This window comes from Fukomys damarensis, unplaced genomic scaffold (genome assembly GCF_012274545.1).
Source record: "Fukomys damarensis isolate Sample0158 unplaced genomic scaffold, DMR_v1.0_HiC HiC_scaffold_31, whole genome shotgun sequence".
NCBI classification, from domain to species: Eukaryota; Metazoa; Chordata; class Mammalia; order Rodentia; family Bathyergidae; genus Fukomys; species Fukomys damarensis.
This window is the reverse complement of record NW_022900943.1, coordinates 452,879-478,577: the sequence shown is the minus strand read 5'-3', so window position 1 is coordinate 478,577 and position 25,699 is coordinate 452,879. Positions and strand designations below refer to the sequence as shown.

The following is a 25,699-nucleotide window of genomic DNA, read 5'->3' as shown; positions in this document are numbered from 1 at the left end:
TTTAGTGTCATCTGTAATCTTATCACTTATATTTCAGATTAGACCAGAAGTGCCTATTACTGATGAGTCAGATGAAGATGAAGAGGAAGTGGATCTTTCAGTTCCTGGCTCTTGTTATCTCAAACTCTTGTCACTTACTGCTCCCTTGGTTTTACCAGGTGACTTATACATGGTGGCAGGGAAGGTGGCATTTTCACAAACGTTTCCTGTCTGGTTGTCTTGTTTTGTGATGTGTGCATGCTGTAGTTAAGTACTTACTCTCTAATTGAAATACTAAATGCATCTGTCTGTTCCATAGGTACTGCTTGAAGTAGTATGGTATGCAAATGTTAGACTCAAGTAAATTACTTGAATTGAACTGGAAATTAGTTTAAGAAATTGTTCTCTCTGATAATTAAGACTCATTTCCAAAACTGAATGATTCTATCAGACAAGTCTGCAGTGTGACTCTGGGTCACGGGACTGGTTTGATTAATCATCTTCATTCTATAAGCTCAGTGCAGAGATCGTTAGTCTATTTAGACACTCCATAGTTCCATCATTATAAATTCATTCTTTCTATGAAGAATAAAATATGCTCCAAAAAAAAATAATGCTCCAAATGTACTACTGATGTTTAAATTCTCTTTAAAAAACGGATCAAATTGTGTGTCCATTCAGTTTTGATATAAGGCTTATAGGAACATTAGCGTTTAGAAAATTATTCCATTGCATACAATATGGTAATCGTTCTATATGGATATCATATTTCAAAATATTCACCTGCCTTTATTATTCTGTAGAAATGTTAGATGGTTTCATTTGAGAAATTTGTGTTATGACTTAGAATTTACATTAATTTTAAATTTTATTTTTTGATATTTAAAAATTATAAAATTCTCTGAGGGATCCATTGTGATAGCTTTTCGGTATTAGCCAGCATTTTACTTTTTATTCTAATTCTACCTGGGTATCGATGGAAAACAATTTCTGAAAATGAAGTTCAATATAAACAAATGCCATCTTATTATTTTATTTTACTTTATTTTTTTGGTACTGGGGATCAAACTTGGGACCTTGCACTTGTGACGCAGGCAGAGAACCACTGAGCTAAATCCCTGGCCCATCATCTTATTTTAATGTCATCATATTAGCCTATAATATTGGAGGGATTTTTGTATTTTTCCCCTTTAGTTTCATCTCACCTGAAGATTCTTGGAAACTTGAGCAAATCCGTACCATTTATTTCTAGGACAGTCCCTGTTCCCAGTTCTGCCTCCTCTTCACTGGAACAGACTGACTGAGATAGCACAGATGAAAGGCATTTGGAAGAACCCACAGAAACGTGGTCACTGTTTTCTTCGTCCCCTTTCCCCTCTCATAGCTCGTTAGGCTCCTGAGGCTAAGGGAAGGTTATGGTCCAACACAACTTCTCCACCCTCAAACAGCCTTGGAGTTACAGTCTTCTGGGGCTTTTCCTTACCACGTACTCCTCGTTGTAGTCTTGTGGTGTTGGAAGGGGAAAGAGAAGATCTGAGGAGTAAGAGGATTAGTTGCTGAGATGAATCTGTTTCTGTGCTCTACTCTGGTGGCCATCAGCTGGCACTTCTGCATTAGCTGTACTTGGTGGCTCCCATGGCCTTTCCCTGAGAAGAAGGGAAGGGTCTGAGATCAACAGTTGCAGTAGTTTGAAGATCAGTAATCGGAGTCAGGTGGGTGGTCTTCGTGCTCACAGTGACTGTCAGAGCTTCACCATGGACAGAGTTTTGCCTTCTACTATGCTTTGCTTTCCCTGTGAGGATTAGAGAACTAAAGCACAAGGTAGGACAGTGGTTCTGGCCTTAGGAATGACAATACAACGTACATGGTGAATGGTACATGTTCGTCATTAGGCACTGTAGGCAGCAAAGTGACTTACACTGGAACTGGAAAACCCTGGCCCCCTTCTCTTAATTCCTTTTCAATGATCAAAAAAAAAGCAGCTGCAGTTTAAACCCACAGATTTGCATGAATCTTATTAGGGATATTACTGGTATTGTTTTTTTTTAAAAGTTTTGTTTTAAAATGTTTTTAGACGTTAAGAAGCTATGAAATAGCATAGTGTTCTCATGTATCTTTTACCTGGCTGTTCCTACCGATGACACTCAGATAACCACAGTATATTATTACAATCAGAATTGACATTGGCACAGTATCATGAACTGCACTGGAGACTTACTTAGATTCACCAGTGATTTTCAGTATGAAAACTTTTGGCGTTAGCTTTGTTTCACTTAGTGTCTCTGAGCTCTTTCCAAATTGTTGCCTGTATCATTAGTGGGTTTTTTTGTTTGTTTTAATTGCTCAGTGATATTTCATTGTATGGATGTACTGGTTTGTTTATATACTCACTTGCTGAAAGACATCCGGGTTGTTTAAAATATTTATGTCTGACACTCCTTGCCCTACAAATTTTCAGCCTCTTTTCTGATTCCTACCTGGTCCTCTGTAGGAAAGAGCCTCCCTGGTGGCAAACCTCTGGTGCATGTGCTGCACTGGACTGCTTGTGTCATTGAAAGCTCTATGAAATTCGCATCTCTGGCTCTAATACAAGAAAACAATTCCAGTGGCTAGCTTAGTAGCCAGGCAAAGAGGATACTCTGTGTATTAGCTACATTCAAACTCCTGATAACTTACCCTCGTTTAAAATATTCTTTGGGCTGGAATTAAGAATCCCTAACTTGCTGCTTGACAAGAGATAGATTTCAGTTTTGGGTCAGTCCAAGTGTGGATGTGGTCCCTGTTGCTAGATCGGTGTTCTTCATGAGAAAGTATGAAGTTACTTTATCTTATCATTGTGTCGCTATCCTCACAAACAGATGATTCACACCCTCATCTTAAGGCAGTTGCACTTTTGCCTTTGTGTTCAGGAATTGGGATATATGACCCACAATGGGTATTATGCATCGTTTTGTTTAGATGATGTATTGATCAAGGTTATAACACGAAAGTTGGGTCACCTTCAGAGGAGTAATGGAAGAGAGTTTTAATAAAGGAACTATTTATGATTGTCAAAAGTAAGGGAAGTTCACTATAAATGCTGAATCATCCCAGAGTGGTTAATATCTCTTGGCCTAAAATTCTAAGGGGAGGGAGGATAAAAAAACCATGTTTATCACGAATTGGGATGCGTAAGGGTAATCAAGGGCCTTCTGAAGAGGGATTCAAGGAACCTGGAGGAACCTGCTGGAAGGTATCTGGGGAATAAATTCTCTGAACTCATTCTGTTTTTAACCTCTGATCTCCTACCAGTGTCTCTTACTGGTTGACATCAACAGAAGCCAGAGGGCAAGGAAGCTTGTTGGTGAATTTCTTAAAAGTTAGTCTTGCAGGGCCAGAGTGGGGTTAAGAAGGGTAGAGAGCATATCAAAAGAAATAAGTAGAACCCCACCCCGGTGCACACATCGTCTCTGGGATTTGAACGGAGAAGCCTGATTAAATCTAGGAGGGTTTAAGTGTGTATAGCCAGGACAGAACTGGGCACTTCACAGCTGCTATAGGGAGAATTTGCTGACCCTAACTAATTCTAGTCATTTAAAGGAGATTTTTAGATAGATATATTCAAAGTAAAATTCCAGTGTAGTGAGATAGAATCTTGCTTTTGTTCCTGTAAGAAGCATGTGCAGCAGTTTCCTTTGCACTTTCTCTTTTTTTTCCCCACTCCTTGTGATTTATTGGGCTTTCTCGTTTCTTTGTTTTTGTTTCCATAGTGGGCAGCCTCTAGTGGTCCTTAAAAAAATAACACTTGGATATATTTTATACATCCTCTTGTCTTCTGATCCTGCATTTCTATGTTATTTTTAATAAGAATGAAAAACAGCAAAGATCTTGGTTTTAATTACAAGGAACATAGTAAAGAAATAACACTTTTTTTTGGTACCGGGAATAATGAACACATTTAATTTTTAAAATAACTGTTAATATCATTATAGAATAATGTTTGATCAAAAAAGAGTTCCTCAGAAACATCTAAAAGACAAGGAGCCAGGTACATGATAATCTGGAAATAATGCGTACCAGGTGAACAGCAGGTTTGGTGGCCCTAAGGTAACAACTTTATAGTGTTGAGAAATAGGAAGATGCCATTTGGAAACGTAATTTTAACATCCAAAAGCAAGAAGGGAGCTTGGTAGAGATGAGGCCAGAGGGAATGTAATGATCATCATAGTCGGAAGTTACTCAGTGTTTAGTGAAAAACCATTGGATGACTTTAGGAAGGGAATATTAACATTCTGGCTTCTGGTGAGTAGAAAGTTTTCAGGAGTGGTCATAACAAAAAGAAACCCATAAACTCATAATAGTATACATGAGGAAGAAAGATAATGGCACACAGGCAAAAAGGGCGGATTTGCAATATACTTTGAAGGTGGACCCAGGATTTGCTAATGGTTATGTTCAAGAAGAAAGGAATGAAGAGTCACTCTTAAGGGCCAGGGATTTAGCTCAGTGGTTCTGGTACCTGCCTTGCAAGCACAAGGACTGAGTTCGATCCCTGGTACCAAAAAAAAAAAAAAAAAAAATACAAAAAAAAAAAAAAAAAAGAATGACTCTTAAGTGTTTAAGCCCAGACAGAGTGGTGCCGTGTTCTAATTTGGGGACGAGTAAAATGGTGGTGGAGATCAAGAGTTTTCTTTTCCTCTTGTGAAATTCAACTAAAGTATAGCTTAAATGTTTATATGAAAAATAAGAATGGGGGGCCGGGATTTAGCTCAGTGGTGCTACCATCTGCCTTGCAGGTGCAAGGTCCTAAGTTCTATCCCTGGTACCAAAAAAAAAAAAAGAATAAGAATGAATATTTCTTTTCCAGAAGACTGTATTTACTTTAGGTTTGCATTTCCTTTTGTCTTTTTTTTCAGCTTTGGAGGGATTTTTTACTTCACTTGTGAAGCAAGAAATGATGAATATGCCCCGGGGGATATATCACTCTGCATTAAAAGGGGGTGTCCGTGCAGACCAAGGAAAGACTGTAGCGGGCATCCCCAATTTTATATTGAAGATGTATGAAACAAATAAACAACCAGGATTGAAACCTGGCCTTGCAGGTAAGAACAGTGCACAGTATCATGTTATAGGGTTTTAATGTTATGATTTAAACTTCATTTCCAAGTAGGGTGGAGTAGGTCTTGGCAAGACTGGGTAAATTGTAAAATAAATAATCATATTTTAGAAGGCATTAGAGAACTGTAGAAACAAAGACAAATAGATGGGCTAAATTTCTTGAGTGGACTAAATATTTGAGAAGTTTTTTCCCATAGGATATTTACTGATTTGGATTGTGGGTTAGGATGGGAGGTTTGTTCCAGGCTCATGTCTGGTCCTGTTGGAGGGAAGAGAAACCAGTAGAGATTTAGTGACTGCATAGATAAGTTAGATTTTTCTTATAACACGATTGTGAATTTTTATCTTGCACAAATCTAAACAACTAGGTAAAAAGCTTTTGAAAGGTAAAGCGCAATCTCCTTGAGTTTTAGGTTGTGTGGTGCTTAGGAAACAATGACTAGCTAGGATAATGGGCCTGGAAACAAGCATATGAGAGCTGAAAGATTTAGAGTGGTAAATTGAGCATGAATGTCTACAGCTGCCCTCACCTGGGTGTATTTACTAATTCTGGCTGTAGGTGGATTTGAGCATTCAGATTCCACCTTTGCCAGGGGCTGGCAAGGAGGTGTGGAAACCAGCGAAGATCTTGACATGTTGCTGAGGATCTTGATGCACCTCAAACACAGAACTTGTTTTTTCCTTAAGCTGTTTGCTACATTTTAAAGATTTATTTGTTGGGAGGTTAAAGAGCTAAACTGAGAACTTCTGGGACAGAGGAATCTTCTGTACTCTTTTTGGATTGAGGAAAGACTACAAGTCCAGAGGTCAGGACAGAGGAGGAGACAGGCCCTAGGCAAGGAAGTAATTCAGATGTAGATGAGATGTAGGGGAACTGCAGTCCAGCCCAACCTGATTAGGTTGAGATGATCAGTTCTTCAGTGGGCCTGCCTACCAGAAGGAAGAATATTCGCTGGTGAATAACATCGTTTTCAGCTTCACTGTCCAGCACACAGTGAGGACGTACCACATGTTATAAAAGCTAGAAGTGAGGGAGATGTTTCATGGAGATGAAGTCACTCCACTTGGAAATACCTCAGTTCTAGTTTGTGTGCACGAAATGATACAACATCTGTAGGTATAGGTATCGATACACATATAGATATGTGAGCAGAACTAGAAAAGGAAATAGAGAAACCCACAATAACAGTGGAATCATTAAAATATCTTTCAATAGGTAGCAGAGCAGTTAGACAAAAAATTCAGTAAATCTACAAAACATCTGTGTAATACTCTGAATAAATTTATTGATACACATAATATTGTACTTTATAATAATAGAATTCATATTCTTTTTAACTGTGCATGAAAGTTTTCCCAAAATGATCATATGAAAGATCATCAACTTTAACAAATTTCCAAAATTGGAGAAGTACTTTATAGGAAGGGAATATTATTCATCAGTGTTTTCTGTGAACGTATATGGGAAAATCTGAATTAAAAAATTGAATTAAGCAAGCCGGTATGATGGTGCTCACTTCTAGTCCCAGCACCTGGGAGACGAAAGGAGGAGGATCCCTGCAAATTCAAGGCCAGCCTGGGCTATACACAGAGACTATGTCTCAAAAAAAAAAAAAATTGAATTATGCAATACATGTAAAGGATAATACATAAGAAACACAGTTAACTTATTATTTGAAAATAAATATAATTCATTAATGAAGTACAATCTTTATAGAGTTGTAAAAGTGTGTTTCATGAGAGCCAAGAAGACTGTCATTAAACTATGAATAGAGGAACACTTTATTCTACTAACCTTCTGCTGTAACATATTTGTACTTACTACTGAAACACTGACACCTTTACTCCCTTATACTGTTAAAATAATTTATATGCTTACTGGCATCATTATTCAGGTTTGTAGTGGAGGCCGTAGGTAGTACAATAGGAAAAAGAAAAGTCAGAGGATTAAAAGGGAAGAGATAAAACAGCCTTTATTTATCGATGAAATGATTATATATATGGAAAATCCGTAAGTTTGTATAAATTAACTACTGGGATTAATAAATTCAGGCAGGGTTACTGCATATATATAAAGGTTACCATACAAAAATCAGTTGTATTTTTTATATACTATAAATAATAAAATTTAAAACTATAATAGCATCAAAAAATATGTACCCCAAAACCAGTTTATACCCTGTATATTGGAAGTACAAAATATTGAGAAAAAGAAATTTTAATAAATGGAGTAGTATGTCATGCTTATAGATTATAAAATGGCATATTATAAAACTTTAACTTCTCCTCACATTAATATATAGACTGAACTCATTCCCAATCAGTGTACCAGTACATTTTTGGAAACTGACAGATTTGAAAATTTGTATGGAAATGAAAAAGGCCAAGAATAACCAAGACCATCTTGGAGAACAGCAATACAGATATACATTACTAGAGATCAAGTCCTGTTATAAATTCAAAATAATTGACAATGTAGTGTTGGTACAAGTGTAGACAAATTGACCAATGTAAGTATACAAATGTTCAGAAACTGACACATCTGTGAGGTCACTAGATTTAAAAGTTGTAATTTTAAAAAGATATTAAGTCAAGAATATGTATAAGTGAAAACGTTAATGGACAGAATAAAATGCGCAGTACAAAGTGCAATCATTTAGAGAGATTCTGGTTATGATTCCTTCATCAAATGTTTTAATACATATCATGATGAAGGACTTGTAACTAGAAGCTATTTATAAAAAAACTGGAAATCAATGAGAAAGAGATCCTCAATAGAAAAACAGAATAGTTTAAAGAAACACGTCAAAAGGAGTGGAATCAAATATCCAGTGAACATATGCAATGATGGTCAACTACTTTAACATAAAAAAAAGGTAAAACTACAGTAAGATACCATTGTATTCCCACTCTGTATTTGATACTTTTCTGTCCATGGATTCCACATCTGTCATTTCAACACACCAGAGATTGCAAAAATTTTTTAAAGTATATTAAACATGTACAGTCTTTGCCTTCTTCATCATTAATCCTTAAGCAATCAGTGTAGCAACTATTTATATATCATTTACATTGCCATTATAAGTAGTGCAGAGATTATTTAAAGTATATGGGAGGCTGTGAATAGATTATATTGAAATACTACATTATCTTACATTAAGGAACATACACATTTCTAGAGTTTCTTTTGGTGAGTTTGTGGAGCAACCAGAACTGCTTTTGGCAATGTCAGTTCATGTAGCACTTTGAAAAACTGGTCCTGAACAAATTCATGCCCTTTTGCTCAGTTACTTTATTCTTAGGGATAAGCCCAAACGCAGCCACAATAGCAATACTAATCATAAAGAACTGTATGATTTGAGTAGCTCTTGGAAGGTGTCTAAATGTGTGTTGCCAGTAAAATGGGTAAATATATATGGAGCATTCATGAGATGGAATATTACAGAGACCGAATATACTACAACTGCTAATTACAGCATGAATGAGCCTCACATTTAGACTTAGTGAAAGAAATTAGATATGAGAGTTAAATGTGCAAAATGATTGCTAGAAGTTATGCTTCCCTTTTGATCGGCACTAGGGCTGCTGCGTCTGGAAGTTCAGTGGGGAGCTATTGCCCAGTGGGAAGGGCAGAAATGAAGAGTGTGGGTAGGAGGGAAAGCTCGTCTAGTTGTGGGTTTAAGGGATATCACGTTATCAAGAATTTACAGAGGTTAATATGTGCCTGTGTTCCTTTTTAATTGACGTTAATATTAGGAAAAAAGCTTAATAGAATCTCTAGAACCAGTAGTTTACAAAATTTAAAATTAGGCATTGTAAATTTGTTCACTTATTTATAAATGTTTATACCTACATTTTTTACATGTAAATAACTTGTAAGTACATGAAATTTTAAAGCTAACTTTTTATTATTTTTGGTACTGAGATTGAACCAAGGTCCTGCCCACCTGCCTCCTTTTGTACATTTTGAGACAGTTCTTGGTAACTTATTAATTTGCACAGCCTAGGCTTGAATTTGTGATCCTCCTCTCTTAACTTCCCAGTGTGCTGGGGTTACAGGCATGTGCCATCATGCCTAGTTTATATGTTGGTTTTTTATATCTTTCCTTAGCAGTAGTCAAGTATCATAATTTGTTTAGCAAGAGATCTTATTAAATTTTTATTAGATCTATAGCCCGGTACTTCAGTTAGGTTTCTCCATAATAAATGTTTTTGTGAATTTCTTTTTTTAAATAAAGGCGGTATGCTATTTTGCTATGATGTTGCCATGTATCACAGTAAAGATGGCAAACCACTGCATCGACTGATGGCCAGTAGGGGGCGAAGTTTCAAGCAGATGTCCCTTGCTCTTGTACATGAGGTAGGTGCCTTGCCACCCTCCCCAGCAGCCTTTTCTTTTTGTGTATGTTAATGTCTCTCTCCTTCACTGTACACGTATGAAGTTGGAAAAAAAATGTTTCCTATACCATGACTAATTAAGTTGCTTATTTAGTTTTGTTGTGTTTTTTGGGGTCAGGATCTCCCTATGTAGTTCAGACTGTCCTATGTAATGTAGTCCAGGCTGACTTGGAACTCACAGCAGTCCGACTGCCTTGGCCTCCCGAGTGCTGGGATTACCATATGTCATCATGCCCCACTAAAAATTGTTTTTAAAGATGATCAAATTAGCCAACGTACTGTTCCTTAATTTTAATCCTTTGTATGTAGGGCACCAATATTTATGTTTTGTGAGTAGGACTATCAGTAAATAATAATGTATTTTAAAATAAGTTCTTGGTTTAGTTTTTAGTTTTCTTTCCACCTACCCTTTTAAAGGTAAAGTTATTTGATGTTGCTAAACAACTTGCATGAAATTTGATCATTGCAGATGATAGCAAAACCAGGGATAAGAGGGAAGCTGGAAAGTACTGGAGAAATGTGTATTTTTTTGTGTTTAAAAAATTTCATGACACATTCAGGTTTATATAAGTTAAAATGTATGAATAAATAACAAAATATAACAGCAAAAATATATAATTCATACAGTAGATCATATATGAAAATATAAGTTTAAAATGAAAATATAAAATTGTAAAGGGTTTGATATTAAAATAATATAGCTAAAATATATCTATACAAAGTTTTATGCTTTGATGTATTATTGATAAAACCAAGTATCACTAATTTGTTTGCTGTGTTCTGTATTATATCAGTTGCCACCCGTTTAAGGATATAGTGAGGTCCAAAGGGCTTTTAAAGACTCTCTTTATCCTATACCATCTATTTTCCTTTCCTATATTTAGTGTAGGTATTTGGTGTAGGACCTTTTTGAGTAATAACTGGGAAAGGAAGGTGTTGGAAGAGTGATGTTTCTTTTGGAAGAAGACAGATTTTATTTTATAAAATGGGGAAACAGGTGATTTCTACATTTATTTTCCCTGGCAAATCATTAGTTGACATGGTAAAGGGAGAGATTTTGTGCCTTTTTGTGTTTTTCAGCTGTGCACTTAGGTATTTGAGGACAACCATTCAAAGTTTTAAAGATGATTTTAAAGGTCACCATCAGAACAGACTCAAGACAAAATGTTGTAGTGAGGAATAGCAGAACATATCTGAGATAGTGGTATCAGAATTTCTAAGGTGTGCCCTAGACTTCAGCAAAGGAAAGTCTTAGGTTTAAAGTACTTGAATCTTCTGTTGTAATAGGCCTAGAATTTCAGAGAGATGAGAAAATAAGATCATTATTTTTGGAGTCAACTAGAAGACATATTGAACAGAATTCTGCCAAAACTACTACAGGATTTTAGTTCAGACTCTGTCTTGTGCATACTTAAGTTCATCTGTGTTTGTTTTTTGTAAAAAGGCATAAAGGGAATCAGGTGTACAGCCTCAAACTATGACAAAAGCTAATATGAGTTTAAGAACTGATTAATAAGAGTAGCAATTGTAGTAACAGTTTAGAATCAGCTTACACACCTTTAAAGTTGTTATACATACAGGTATTCCCTGGCTTAAGATGTTTCTCTCTATAATTTTTAAAAAATTTACACTGATATACAAGTGACATAGATTTAGTAGAAACTATACTTTGAATTTGGATTTTTTCCTGGGCTAGAAAAATACAGTATGATACTTTCTTTTGATGCTTGGCTGTGGCAGGCAGTGAACTGCCATGTGATGGTGAGAGTCAACCACCCATAATGTACTGTGTAGTGAAGCTGTAGTGTTGTTGGTTAAGTGAGTTCCATGCATTTAAATTCATCCGGATGTTGTCTAATAATTGTTACTGAGGAGTACCTGCATATTTATGTAAATCTTTGCACTAATGCTCTGAGTAGACCTCATTAATTTTGTGAACTTCATCAGATAGGGAGTAGAGGAGCCTGGAAAATGAACGTAGGAATGAGGCTCTAGAGTGCTTAAAGTACCTTTTACAGTGGTCTTCTCTTATTTGAGAGGGATATGTTCTGAGGCCCTCAGTGTGTGCCTAAAACCATGAATAGTACTGAACACTATATAGTAATACCCTTTCCATCTTAACTACAAATTTTTCATGTAGTGTGGCTCTAACTTTTGCAGATTCACATATGACAGCAAAACCAGATTGATTGATTGATTAATTTTTGGTGCAGGGAATCGAACTTGGGACCTTGAGGTTGTGAGGCAGGTGGTAGAATCACTGAGCTAAATCCCTGGCCCCTGGATTTATTTTTTCTTTTTCACAATTTCATGGCACATTTGTTTTTACTGTACAGTTTAGCAACCTTATTTTACAGTTTTTTCTTATTAGTTGAGTCTCACTTTCCCACTTACAGCTTCTCTTTGGCTTATCCAAATTGCTAGTATCACCAGTTTGATGCACTGGGGCTGCTATCAAGTAAACAAGAATTACTTGAGCACAAGCATTGCAAGATCATGACAAATGATCTGATAACCTGAAGTAGGATACACAGTGACTAAGGGGATGGAATTATGTGCATTGTGAACATTCTGGGTGAAGGGATGATTCATTTTGAAATGCAATGACACAAAATTTCAAAAGGCTACTCAGTGTGCAGTTTAAAACTTATGAACTTTGTTTCTGAAATTTTCTACTTTATATTTTTAGACTATAATTAACTGTGGGTAATTTAAGCCATGCAAAGTAAAACTGCAAATAAGGGAGGATACTCTTCCCTAGTCACTCAGAGAACATTTTAAAAACTGCCTTTGGATCTTTTCAAGGTTAATAGCTCTGAACTCTTCTCCTTGCTTCTAGCTCTTCTTTTGTTTCAGTCCACTGGGTATTTTTGTGATGAAATTTCTTCAACTCTGCTTTGGTTCCCACCACTATTATATTATGTCTTTTTTTATTTTAGTCTTTCTCAAGAATTTCAATTTTTTTTTTTTTCTAAATGACTATTTGATAGATCCTTGACGTTTTCCCTGTTTTGGGTAATTATGAATAAAGCTGGTACTATAAACGTACTCATAAAGGTTTATGTGTGGATATTGGTTTTCATTTCTTTTAAATAATACCTAAGAGTGTAATTGCTAGGCTATGTGGTAAGTGCACATTTAGGTGTGTATGTATGTATATATGTGTATGTGTGTGTGTGTGTGTATATATATATATATATATATATATGTATATGTATATGTATATGTATGTATGTATGTATAAACTAGGCAACTGTTTCCCTAGTGGCCATCTCATTTTCATTGCCCCTGTAAAGCACAAGAGCTTTAGTTGCTCGAATTGCCTACCAATGCTTGATATGTGTTTTAAAATGTGGCTATTCTTATAGCTGCATGTGAATAGTGGTTTCCCTTTTGGGTTTTATTAATGGTTTCTTTTTGGGTATTTATAAATGATTAATAATTTTGGCCATCTTATTATCTGTTCATAATACACGTGAGTGTTTTGAGCAAGATTTGTCTATGTTGTAGCATGTGTCAGTGTTTCATTTCTTTTTATGGCAGCATAGTGTTCTTCTCTTATATGGATATATCATGATTAGCTGCTCATCAGTTAACCCGTTTAAGGGTGGTGTTTTAGTTACCTTTCTCTTGTTGCTGAGACAAAATACCAGGTACCCAAAATTCAAGGAGGAAAGTTTTATTTGGCTCACAGTTTAGAAGTTTCAGTCCCTAGTCGGCTGGCTCCAAGGAAGGGTAGCATAGCAGAGGGGCGTTGTAAAAGAAAAATAGTCCATGACAAGCAGGCAGGCGAGAGCACATTAGCCCTCTTTCTGTCCCCTATATTTTATGCGGGATACCTGCCCTTGGGCGGGCATAGCACTCATACCCTTAATCCTAGCAAGAGCTATGCGAAGCCATTCAGTGTACTGATTTAGTAATCACATACCCTTGATCCCAGCACCTCACACTCTAGAGCTAGCCACCTCAGAATAGGCCCCTTCATGACTGCTTGAGGCTTTGGGTGGACATCTGGACACAAGCCATAACAGGTGGTCTATGTTTTCTTGTAGAAGTTTTAACACTTTTTTGGGGGCGGGGTACCGGAGATCAAACTCAGGACCTTGTGCTTACAAGGCAGGTGCTGAAACCACTGAGCTAAATCCCAAGCCCTTTCTTGTAGAAGTTTTACATTTTTTAAGGCTTGCATTTTAGCCTGTGTTCCATTTGAGTTAATATTTGTGTTAGATATAAATTATATTTGTAGAAAATACTATCCTTTCTTGACTAAATTTCCTAAGTATTTAAAACCATTTGCCTGTGTATAGGTGGGTCTATTTCATTTTTTTTAACATTTTTTCTTCTTTTTATTGAGTTTATTGGTGCAATCTAGGTATACAATATAGTTACATTCATCATTGGGATCTTGTACCTTTACATAATAGGTCTTGATTCTCATTTTTTCCCCTTGTCCCTGCCCTCCCTTCACCTCCTCCTCCCCTCCCCATTTACAAAAACTTTATTTGCATTTTTTCAGTTTCTCGTATTTTTTTCCTCTCCCTTATTACCTTTCCCCTACCCTTCCCACTTTCCCTACACCTTTACCCTTTACTTCCTATTTACATTATTCATTATCTCATTAGGATCCTGTGTACTATTATAGTTTTCCACACCAGAAAAACTATTCGGTATTTCAGTTAAAGAAATCTCTGTATGACCATTAAAAATTTTAGGGAATCCTAAAACAAACTAAAAAGGAAAGTAAAAGAGAAAAGGCAATGATATAAAATTAAAACAATCCTTAATTCTGAAGATGAAAATGGTCCCTTAACATATTTAAATTGCTTCTTGCTCTTGTAGTCTTATCTTACTCTTTTTTTCATTATTTAGAGAATACTTTATTAGTTTCTGTAATCAAACCCACGTACATATGACCTTACATATTTAGTACAATGCGTTTCCCCTGTGCAAATGGAAAAATAAAAATAAAAAAATTAACATTTCTAGACCAATATGGCTGTCCATTTCTGTACAATGCCAACTCAACACAGTAAATTGGGATAACTTTTTCCAAAGTTGACAGCACCGTTAAAGTTTCCCAAAATTCAATTTATATATATATATATATATGAAGAGACTAATAACAGTATGTTATGCATCGATAGCAGCAACAGCTTTTCCAGGTTCTGCAGTCATCTGAACAAAATTATAGACATTCAGCATATTCCATTAAAAAAAAACAAACAAAGAAAAGAATAATATCCAGAAAACAGCAAAGTTCTGTTGCTGTTGTGGTACCTGGCACCATTTTTTTTATTAGCATCTTAATCATCATCTGGAAAGGGAACATTCTAGAATAACATCATTAACTATAGCTCTGATAAAGCATGGTCACTACTATGTATCATAAAGCACGTACAAGATATTTTACATTCATAGAGGTATGATGCAGTACCATCCTACATCAATAATACTAGAATCAGTTTTGGTTTGAAATTTACTTTGTCTGCAAATATGATTGCTACCCCTGTTTTTTTCTGGGCTCCTGTCACATGGAGAATTGTTTTCTATCCTTTCACTTTCAGTCTGTGGGCTTCTTTTTGCACTAGGTGTGTTTCTTGTATACCACATACTGTTGGATTTTGCTTCTTTTTCCATTTTGCCAGTCTATTTCTCTTGATTGGTGAGTTGAGGCCATTGACATTGATGATTATAACTGATATGTACTGCCTTGTTATTGACATGTTATTGGCCTTTTGTTGACTCTTTTTACTTTTTCACCTTCTCCTTTTAGTTTCTTGCCTTGCCTATTTGATTTGCTCTGTTGGGCCTCATGGTGGTGTTGTCTTCATTGTCTTTTTCTAGGATCTTGTTTAGAATTGCTTGTAGTGCTGAATTGGTATTCATGTAGTTTCTCAGGTGTTCTTTGTCATGAAAGTGTCTTATTTCCCCATTCATTCTGAAAGAGAGTTTTGCAGGATACATCATTCTAGGTTGGAGGTTGTTCTCTTTTAGTACTTGAAATCTCATTCCAGGCTGTCCTTGCCCCAAGGGTTTGTGTTGAAAAGTCTTTTGTGATTCTGATGGGCTTTCCTTTGCATGTGATTTGTTTCTTTTCTCTTATTGCTTGTAGTATTATATTCTTCTTTTGGTTTTCTGGGATCTTGATTATTATATGTCTAGGTGTAGATTTTTTTTGATTGTAGCTAGTTGGGGTCCTATATGCCTCAGTTATCTGAATGTCAAATTCTTCCCCTCTGTTTGGGAAGTTTTGTCATTAATTCTGCAAACAGCTTTTTAAAGTCATTTGTATTTTCTCCTTCTACTTCATGTATTCCTATCAGTCTTAGGTTATTCTTTGCATCACCTAGGAGTTGTTGGATTGATTTCTCATGATCTCTTACTGTTTTTAAGAGACCTCTCTTTTCATGGTCACTGACTGCAATCTTATCTTCTATATCTGAGAGTCTGTCTTTGCATTCTTTTATTCTGTTGTGTAAGCTTTCAATAGAGCTTTTAATCTTCTGGATATCTGTTTGAATCTGTTTTATGGATTCCATTTCTTTCCTATGTTGGGCATTTATTTTTTCCATTTCTTTCTTATGCTGGGCCTTCATGGCTTCTATCATGGTCCTGAGCTCATCTATTTTTTTGTCAGTTTCTGCTCTAGAGTCTCGAATCACGGTATCCATTTTGCTTAGTATCTCTATGGTTATCTGGGAAATTATTTCTGTTTTGAATTTTTCTAGAACCCAATTGATCTGTTTTGTTACTTCCTGTGCTTTGAGTTCAGGGTGTCCTGGTGGTTTACTATTGGCCTTTTCCTCCTCATTTGCACTACTGCTTGCCATTGGTGAACTGGATGTCTGTCCTTGTGTCTTGCTTAAGTGTTTTCTCATTTTTATTTTTGTTGTTGGGCTGTCCTTGGTTTAATCTCTGGGTTATCACCCAAATCTTCCTGACATAGTTGCGCCCTAGCTTCTGTGTCTCTTAACGACCCACAGGCATTCTCATCTTCATAACATCAGAGAAACAGCTCATCAAATCAACCGCAATGCTTTACCCCATTGATACAATCAGAAACACATTAAGATCAAGCACAAGTTGGAAACTGACCACCTGTGGTAGTCACTAGTCTATCACCCTTAATCATTTGAATTAAATTGAAATGAAGAAGCAGTCCAGAACATGTCTGCAGTGAACAAAATTTCCATATAGTGTATTTACCATTTAATGGCTCAGACAGAGGGAGGATGCAAGACCCCTGATCTCAGTTAGTTGATAGCTGAACCCCATGACACTGACTGACCTTGGGCTGCAAGGCCCAGATTGAATTTCCCAACCTTCTGAATGGTTGAACTCCACACCGTTCTACTAAAGGTTTCCCATGCCCTTTCTTTAAAGATGTTCAAAGTTGGGAACTCAGAAAAATACCCTTGATGACCACCTCTGCCTCTGCAGAGTGGGTGCAAAGACTGGCACAGTCGGGGGGGTCTGAGAGTGCACGGGGGGGTATAAGGGGAGTTATGGGGGTTCAGGGGTGCCCGCGTGGCTACCTTCCTGGCACTGGAGCGATGGCAGCTGGGGCGGGAGAAGGCGTGGCTCTCTTTCCCAGGGTGGATCGGGGCCCAGACTACCTCCTGGTCGCTGGAGCGATCTAGGTGGGTCTGTTTCTGCACTCAGTTGTGTTGCATTGGTCTGCATGTCCTCACTTTCACCAAATCCACATAGCGTACTATCATCTTACTATAGCACTATGAACTATAGTATGCACTGTCTAATTTTGTGTGTTTTTTTTAAATTTTGGTCTTCATTTTATTTTATGTTTTCCTTTCATTGAGTTTATTGGTACATTTAAGGTATACAGTATAATTACGTTCATTATTGGGATGGTGCACCTTTACATGACAGGTCTTGGTTCTCTTTTTTTTCCCCTTGTCTGTGCCCTCCCTTCACCCCCTCCTCCCCATGCACTCTCTAATTTTGTTCCATTAAAAAAGTACTCACTATCCTAGACCCTTTCTTTTCTACATAAAAAATTTAAATCAGCTTTTAATAGTCATGCACATACACACAAAAGATGCTGTGATTTTGATTGTAAATATTCTATAGATTTGTGATTAGCTTGGGAGAGAATTGACATTGTAGTAATATTGAATCCATATTCCAAGAACAAGGTATATTTTCCCTTAAATTACAGATATTTAGTTGTTTTCATAGTCTACATCCTGGACACATTTTATTAAATAGCATAAATATTACATTTCCCCTGTACTGGGGCTTGCACTCAGGGCCTCACATATTCTAGATGAGTTCTTCACTACTGAGCCACACCTTTTACAATTTTTATTTTTAGAGGGTCTCGAGGCTTACCTTGAATTTGTGATCTTTCTGCCTCAGCTTCCCAAATACCTGGCAATGCAGGGGTCCACCAGTGAACTGATAAGTGTTTTATTGCAGTTACATCAGGATGGGGTTAATTTGTAGCTCTTTATTGGTAGTATGTATACACATTTTCTACTGTGACCTTATTAAACTCACTTAGAAACTCTTGTAGCCCTTCTGTAGATGATTTTTGTTTTTATTATAATGCCTTATGAATGAGGAAGGTTCTAATTGATTTCTTATTGCATGCCGTTCCTTCCTGTTTCAGTGCCTGATTGTCCTGTCTAGTGCCTCTAATACATTGTTGAATAGTACTGGCAAGAATGGAGATTCTTGTTTTATTCACAGTACTAGGGGAAAACATTCAGTATTTCTCCATTTAGTATGATGTTAGGGTAGAGATTTCTTGTAGCTGTCTTTTGTCAGGTTGAGAACATTTTCTTCAATCTTAAATTACTGAGAATTTTCATCACAAATAGACCTTTTCTGCATCTGTTGAGATATTATGAATTATTTTGATTGATTTTTTTAATGCAAACCAACTTTATATTCCAGGGATAAATGCCACTTGATCATAATGTTCCATCCTATTTATATATCACTGCATTTGACTTGCTAATATTTTGTCAAGGACTTTTGCATCTGTTCTCATGGGAGATGCCATTCTGTAGTTTTCTGATAATATCTTTGCCTGGTTGTGTTATCAGGTTAATGTTACCCTTGTAAAGTGAGTTGGATAGTGTTACCTTCTCCTCTATTTCCTGAAATTTTATAAAGAATTCTTACTAATTTTCTTAAACTTTCATAGAACTTTCTAGTGAAGCTGTGTGGGCCTGGTTTCTTTGTAGGAATGTTCGCAACTGAATTCTATGTATTTAAATGTCTGTGAAACTATTCTTTCCTTCTATCTTTGTCTGCCTTGACCTACTGATCCTGAAGGGAGGATTTGAGCAGCATATTATATACATCTTTGCTAGTGCCTGTGTTTGTTAACGTACAAACTCCAGGAAATCAATGAGTTTCTCTTTTTCATGTGTAGCTCTGAAGCCTAGAATTCCTAGCATATGGTAGGGATTCAATAAATGTTTGTTGAATTAATTATTTTAATCTTGGATGTGTTTTATACTTCATAAGTACTTTTAATGGGAGAGTTTTCATTTTCCAGAAATGGAGGTAAATGTAATAGTCATGTAGCACATAAAGACATTTTTCTACACAATGGGTCACACAAACTGTGGTCCTATAAAATTGTACTGCCTAGTGATGTTACAGCCATCTTCATTTTGTGTAAATACCTTCTGTCTTACTCCCATGACAAAATCGCCTAATGACAGTATTTCTCAGGACACATCTCTTATCTGAGTTGTTAAGTGATGGTGTAACTATAACTGTTGAGATCATAGTGTCATTTGAACATGTCTTCGTTTACTTTCTTTTGTTGTTGCATTTATATGGTTTAACCACACCTCCCCTTTTCTCTTCCCCAAAGAATACAGCTTTGTAGGATTTTCTGCAGCTCTCAGCCACAACCTCTACCAGCTGAACTATTGAAGGTGCTCTATAGCCTTTCTGTGGCTACAAATACAGGAGAGTGAGTGAATAAATGGCTAATAGAGATTTGAATGCAGACATACTTTATTATTCATATTTTAATAGACTTTATTTCTGAAAGCAGTTTTATATCCACAACAAAATTGAGCGTAAAATTCAGAGCATTGCCATATACTCCTCCATCTGTCTGCCTCCCAGAATGGTACATTTGTTACAACAGATGAACCTGTATTGACATATCATTTATGATCATAAATTTCATATTTTACTTTGGGATTCACTTTTGGTGCTGAACATTCTGTAGGTTTGAGCAAATGCATAATGGCGTGAGCTCACCATTGTAGTGTTACTCAAGGTAGTTTCACTGCCCTGAAAAATCCTGTTTTCTCCTGTTCTTCTCCCCACCCCCCATAGCTTTTGTCTTTTACAGAATGTCATATTATTGGAAGCATATAGTATTTTATATTTTTTAGATTGGCTCATTTCACTTAGCCATGTTTAAAAGCCATGCTTGTAAGTTTTCGCTGTCTCTTCATGGCTTGATAGCTCATTTCTTTCTAGTGCTGTATAATATTCCACTTTCTAGAAGTTCCACAGTTATTCATTTACCTACTGAAAGACATATTGGTTGCTTCCAAGTTTTAGCAAACATGAATAAAACTACTTTAAAAATTAGTGTGCAGGTTTTTATGTGACAGTGGTTTTCAGTTCTTTTAGATAAATACCACGGAGCGTAATTGATGGATTACATGCTATGAATGTGGTTTTATTGGAATTGCCCTGAATCTGTAGGTCAAATTGAGAAGAACTATTACTTTGACAACCTTGAATGTTACGATCTAGGAACATGGAGTATCTCTCTTTTTATTTGATTGTGGATTTCTTTTAGAGTTTTGTAGCATTTCTTACATAGGTCTTGTATGTATTTTCATAGGTTTATTCTAAGTGTTTCATTTTGGGGAAGATATTACAGTAAGTGGTATTATGTTTTAAATTTCATTGTTTGATGTTTCATTGCTGATATATGTAAGTAAGTGATTGATTTTTGCTTATTAACTTTGTGTTCTGCAATCTTGCTATAATCGCTTATTCTAGAGGTTTGGGGTTATTTAAAAACTTTTATGTATTTATGCTCATGTCATCTATGAACAGAGACAACTTTCTTTCTTCTCTTTGGTGTACATTTTATTTTCTCTTTTTGTCTTATTATATCAGTGGGACTTAAAAGTGTGATTTTGAAAAGGAATGATGAGAGTGAGATATCTTTACCTTGTTCTTGATCTTAGAGGAAAAGCTTATAGTTTCTTACCATTAAATATAATAGTGGCTGTGAAATTTTTGTAGATTTCTTTATGAAGTTAAGGATCAACCTTGATAAACGTAGTTTACTAAGAGTTTCATCATCAGTAGGTGTTGGGTTTTATCAAATGCTTTTCTTGAATTTATTGCTATAAGAGTATTTTCTTTAGTTGATCATAGGGGTTATACATTAATTTTGTATATAATTAATTTCAATCCAGTTTTCCATAACTGGGATAAATACTACCTGATTGTGATGTATAATTCTTTTTTACCTTACTGGATTCATTTTGTTCACTGAAGACTTTGCATCTGTGTTCATAAGAGATACTGACCTGTGGTTTTCTTTTCTTGCCAATATCTATGTCTAGTTTTGGATTTGAGGTAATGCTGGCACTTTGAAATGTGTTCGGAGGTCTCTGTTACTCTTTTCTGAAAAAGACCATAAAGAATCAGTGTGATTTTTCCCATTATGCTTAGTGATATTCAGTAAACATCTTTCAAACTACTGCTTTCTGTTTGGGAAAGTTGTTTTCCTTAGTTTTTGTCTTTTGAGACAGGGTCTCACTATGTAGTTCAGACTGCCCTGGAACTCACTGTGTAGCCCAGGCTGGTCTCGAACTCACAGCGATCCTCCTGCCTCAGCCTCCCAAGTGCTGAGATTACAGGGGTGCGCCACCATGCCCGGCAATTTCTGCTCTAATTTTTATTTCTTTTTTTTTCTTGTTATTATTTTGGATTAAATAGCTCTTATTTTTCCCCATTCATAAATTGGAAGCTTAGGTGATGTGTTTTAAATCTTTCTTTTCGAAAGTATGCATTCAGTGTTCTGAATTTCTCTCTAAGAAATACTTGCTAAATCCCACAAATTTTCATAAGTTCCATTTACATTTTTATTTCAGAATTTTTCAAAATTTTTCAGATTTTTTTCTTTGGTACTAGGGATCGAACTCAGGCCCTTGGGCTTCCGAGGCAGACCCCGGAACCACTGTAAATCCCTGGCCCTTGGTTCGTTATTTTAAATAATTTATCTATTTAATCTCCAGTATTTGAGGATGATCCAGCTTGATTTTTTTTTTCTTGCTGATTTCTAGTTAAATTTCATTGTGGTGTGGGAGCAAACATTATATGATTTATAGTCTTTTACATTTGAGTGCATTACATGGGCCAGAATGTGGTCTGTCAAGGAGATCTCATGTGTGATTGAGAAGAACGTGTATTGTGCTGTTACTTGAAAAAACGACAGTTATGTCCAGTTGATTGGTGTTACTGAGTTCAACTGTGTCCTTTTTTTTTGCTGGATTTGTGCATCTAATACAGGAGGAGGTACTAAAGCCTCTAAGTGTAACAGTGGATTTGTCTATTCTATGGTTTTTTTCCCCTCACATATTTTGATGCTTTGTTATTAGGCATACACACTTTAAAAACTATTATACCTTCTTGGAAAATAGGCCTGTTTTAGTTCCTGATAACTTTTCTTGCTGTGAAATGTGCTCTGAGATAAAAACACAGAATTTTAATTTCTTAAATTAGTGATAGTGTGGTATCTTTATTTATTTACTTTTAATCTATATTTAAAATGGGCTTCTTTTAGATGACATATAGTTGAGTTCCTTGTTCTCCGATTGCCTTTTCATGCTTCAAATAGACAATTTACTTTCAAAATGATTAGTGATATTTGATTGATACCTAACATATTTAAATTGTTTTTCATTTGTTGATCTTGGTTTTTGTTCTTAATTTTGTCTTCCACTCTTTTCTTTTTTGTGGTTTTGGTTGAAAATTATATGATTCCATCTTCTCTCTTTAGTGTGCTTACCAGTTTTGTTTCTCTTTTTAGTGTTTGCCTTAGTGATTGTAACATATATTTACAACTAATCCGATTTCACTTGCAAATGACACTAGACCAGTTCATACGTAGTGCAAGCACCTTGTAATTTTAAACCATTCTAATTCCTCTCTTCCGTCCTTTGTATCATTTTCTCATTCATTTCACTTACTCATAGGCATATATAATGAAATTCATTACTGTTATTATTTTGAACAAACTATTAGCTGTTAGAGATCAGTTAACAAGTGTTTATTTCACCTTTCTTATTCCTTTTCTAATGTTCTTCTTTGCTTTATATCTGTTTTTACTCTGTATAATTTTCTTTCTCTCTTTAAAAAGTCTTAACTTTTCCTGAGTGTAGGTTTACTGGCTTCAAATTCTGTCAAGCTTTATTTGTTCAAGAAAGTATTTTTCCTTCACTTTTGAAGGATTATTCACAGAGTACAGAAGTGTAAATTGGTAGCTTGTTACTTCAGTGCTTTATGTATCTTACTATACTCTCTTCTTGCTTGCTTTTGTGGTTTCTTAGAAGAAGTTGGATGCAGTTATTGCATTCTCTTCTCTGTAGGCAATATAGTTTTTTTCTTGGCTTGTTTCAGATTTTTTTCTTTATCTTTGATTTTGTATAATTCAGATGTAACATTCACATATAGCTTGTGGGACATTTATCCTGTTTGGCATTGTCTGAGTTCCCTATATCTGTGATTTGATGTTTGTTATTCATTTAGGGAAATTTCTCAGTCATTATGTATCATTTCAAATATTTTTGTTCCATTCTCTCCTCTTCTGGAATTCCCACTGTATATATGTTATACCTTTTTTGCCTGCTCCACAGTTCTTGAACGTTCTGTTTTGTGTTTCTTTTTTGGAATCTTTTTCCTTTTTGTTTTTCAGTTTTAGAGGCTTCTAGTGAGTTATCCTCAAGCTCAGAAATTTTTTCCTCAGTTTCTAATTTTATTAATAAACCCATCAAAGGCTTTCTTTACTTCTACTGTGGTGTTTTTGAACTTTCATTTTTTCTTAGAATGCCTGTCTGTCTTCTTACATTATCTACTCTTGCCTTTTGCCTATCTATTACAATCATATATTGATCATGGTCGTTTGAAATCCCCAGTTTGATAATTCCATTGTCCCTGACGTATTTGTGTCTTACTTTGATGCTTGCTGTATTCTGATGCTTGCTGTATTCTTCAAGCAGTTTCCTTTTTTACTTTTAGTATGCCTTGTAGATTTTTTTTTTTCCTAATAGCTGGACATGATGTAGTAGTGAAAGGAATGAAGAGAAATAGAGGTTTAGTAGCATAGTGATAAGGTATGGGGATTGGGAATGGAGGCATTCATTAGTCGTATAATTAGGTCTTAGTTTCATAGCCTGTAACCTTCTGCTCCCTTAGATAAGGCAGCATGAATAGAGTTGACTGAAGTTGTATATTTTTCTTCTGCTAAAGGAGAAGGCTGAAGGCTATTGGAATTGAATGTTTTCCTACCCCAGTTTAGTTAGGCTCTCACAAAACTCCATTAGATTAGGTTTTGTTAGTTTCCTCTGATGGCAGACCTTGTTGAAAATAGAATGCTCCTCCATTTCAAAATGATTTCTCGTCCCCTTCCCTGTGGGAAGCACGAGGTAATTTTTCTCCTTTATTCATTGTGAGAACCCAGCAGTAACCTGGAGCTCATGGAAGTAAACTCATAAAGGTGTGGGCTTTTCCTGACTGGTCCAAACCTGGAGTTTTTAGTTTTCCCAACTTGTCCAAACTTAACATCCAGTCATTCATCACCTGCAGTTCAAGTTGTCCTGCTCTAGCACTGGTTACCGTGAAGGTACTCCGGTAAGTTGTGATTCTCTGGATCTGCCTATTTTTCCAATTCAGGAGCTGCCTTTTGTTCTGTGACCTCAATTCTCTTACAGATCTCAGAAGAGCTATTGACTTTTCAGTTCAGCTTTTTACTGTTGTTAGGATGGAAGGGTGACTTCTCAGCTCATTATGTGCTAGATTGGAAACCTCTTCTCTTTTGAAATGTATTTTGCTTTGCATAAAATATTTTGTTAGTTTTCACGAACTGAGCAATAGCTTGATTAAGTTATTTTCAATGCTATAATGAACTAATTTTACAATATCATTTGTGATAAATTCCTTTGGAGAATATTACTTCTTTTTAGTCTTTTTGCATTTATTTATTTAGCCATGCTAGGGATGGAACCTATGACCTTTCCTGTGCTATGCAAGTGTTCTATCACTGAGTTACAGCCCAGCCCACACCCCTTTGTTTTCTTAGTTGCTCAGTGTTGATCCTGACAAGCAGATACCCAAAAGCTTTAATTGTTGTTTTGCTTTTCTTAAAATGATATTCTCCCATATTACTTTTGAAAGAATCACAAATCTAAGTCTGATTTGGATTTGGCCTGACATACCAGAGCAGTCTTGCATAATTACTGTGTTGTTTAGATTTTTCTAAAACTGAAGTGCCCATTAGTGGTCATTTCAGATCTACTGGGCTTCTCCAAGCACAAGTGACTGTCCTCTGATTTATATTTGCTTCTCTTCCTGAGGTTAACTTTGCTCCATTTGATGAAAAAGCTAAAGGTGAATGACAGTTTCCTGCCATCTTGTCATTCTTTGGCATTTCTAACATTGACATGACTTCTCATCTAAATAGGGTGATTCTGATTTGTCCTGGATAAGAATAGCAAGCTTGCCTCATTATTTTTTCAAATTTTCTGACCCCTGCCATTTCTACCCAACTATATTTCTTCCTCAGCATTAGGTAATGAGGTGTTTTATCATTTTTATTTTAGAAAAATCCTATGCAGACTTACTGGAAGCTATACCCTAAATGAAATCTTTGGATCTATGTTTCCTTTGGAAGTCATCATCATTTGATTCTTTTGGCCTTACAAATTTTGTTTTTCCTGGCTTTCTTTAAATTTTCTTTCTTAATGCCCAAAAGCACATATGATATAAACTATTCTGAAATATAAAAAGTGTATTTCCCTTTTGTTTCAGTTCCTTATTTTCAAAACATATTTCTTATGAAATAGTTATGTTAGCATTCATGCAACATGAAACAATTAGGTGAAAATTATGAATAGTAATAGGGCGAAATTGTGTGTTTATCTTTATTACACATTCTCCCTAGAAAATACTGTGAAAAGTGTGGTGTATTTTAGATACTCCATAA

The 25,699-nt window shown here is 35.8% G+C and overlaps 1 protein-coding gene across 2 annotated transcripts in view; it reads left to right on the top strand.

Annotated features, from left to right (window-relative positions):
• Focad (focadhesin) overlaps positions 1–25,699 on the top strand; it is a 268,590-nt gene that overhangs the window by 161,435 nt on the left and 81,456 nt on the right. For both annotated transcript variants that reach the window (XM_033757649.1, XM_033757648.1), the window contains exons 18-20: positions 38–158; positions 4,875–5,060; positions 9,315–9,436. In XM_033757649.1, the coding sequence (XP_033613540.1) occupies positions 38–158; positions 4,875–5,060; positions 9,315–9,436 (429 nt within the window). The remainder of the gene's footprint in view (positions 1–37; positions 159–4,874; positions 5,061–9,314; positions 9,437–25,699) is intronic.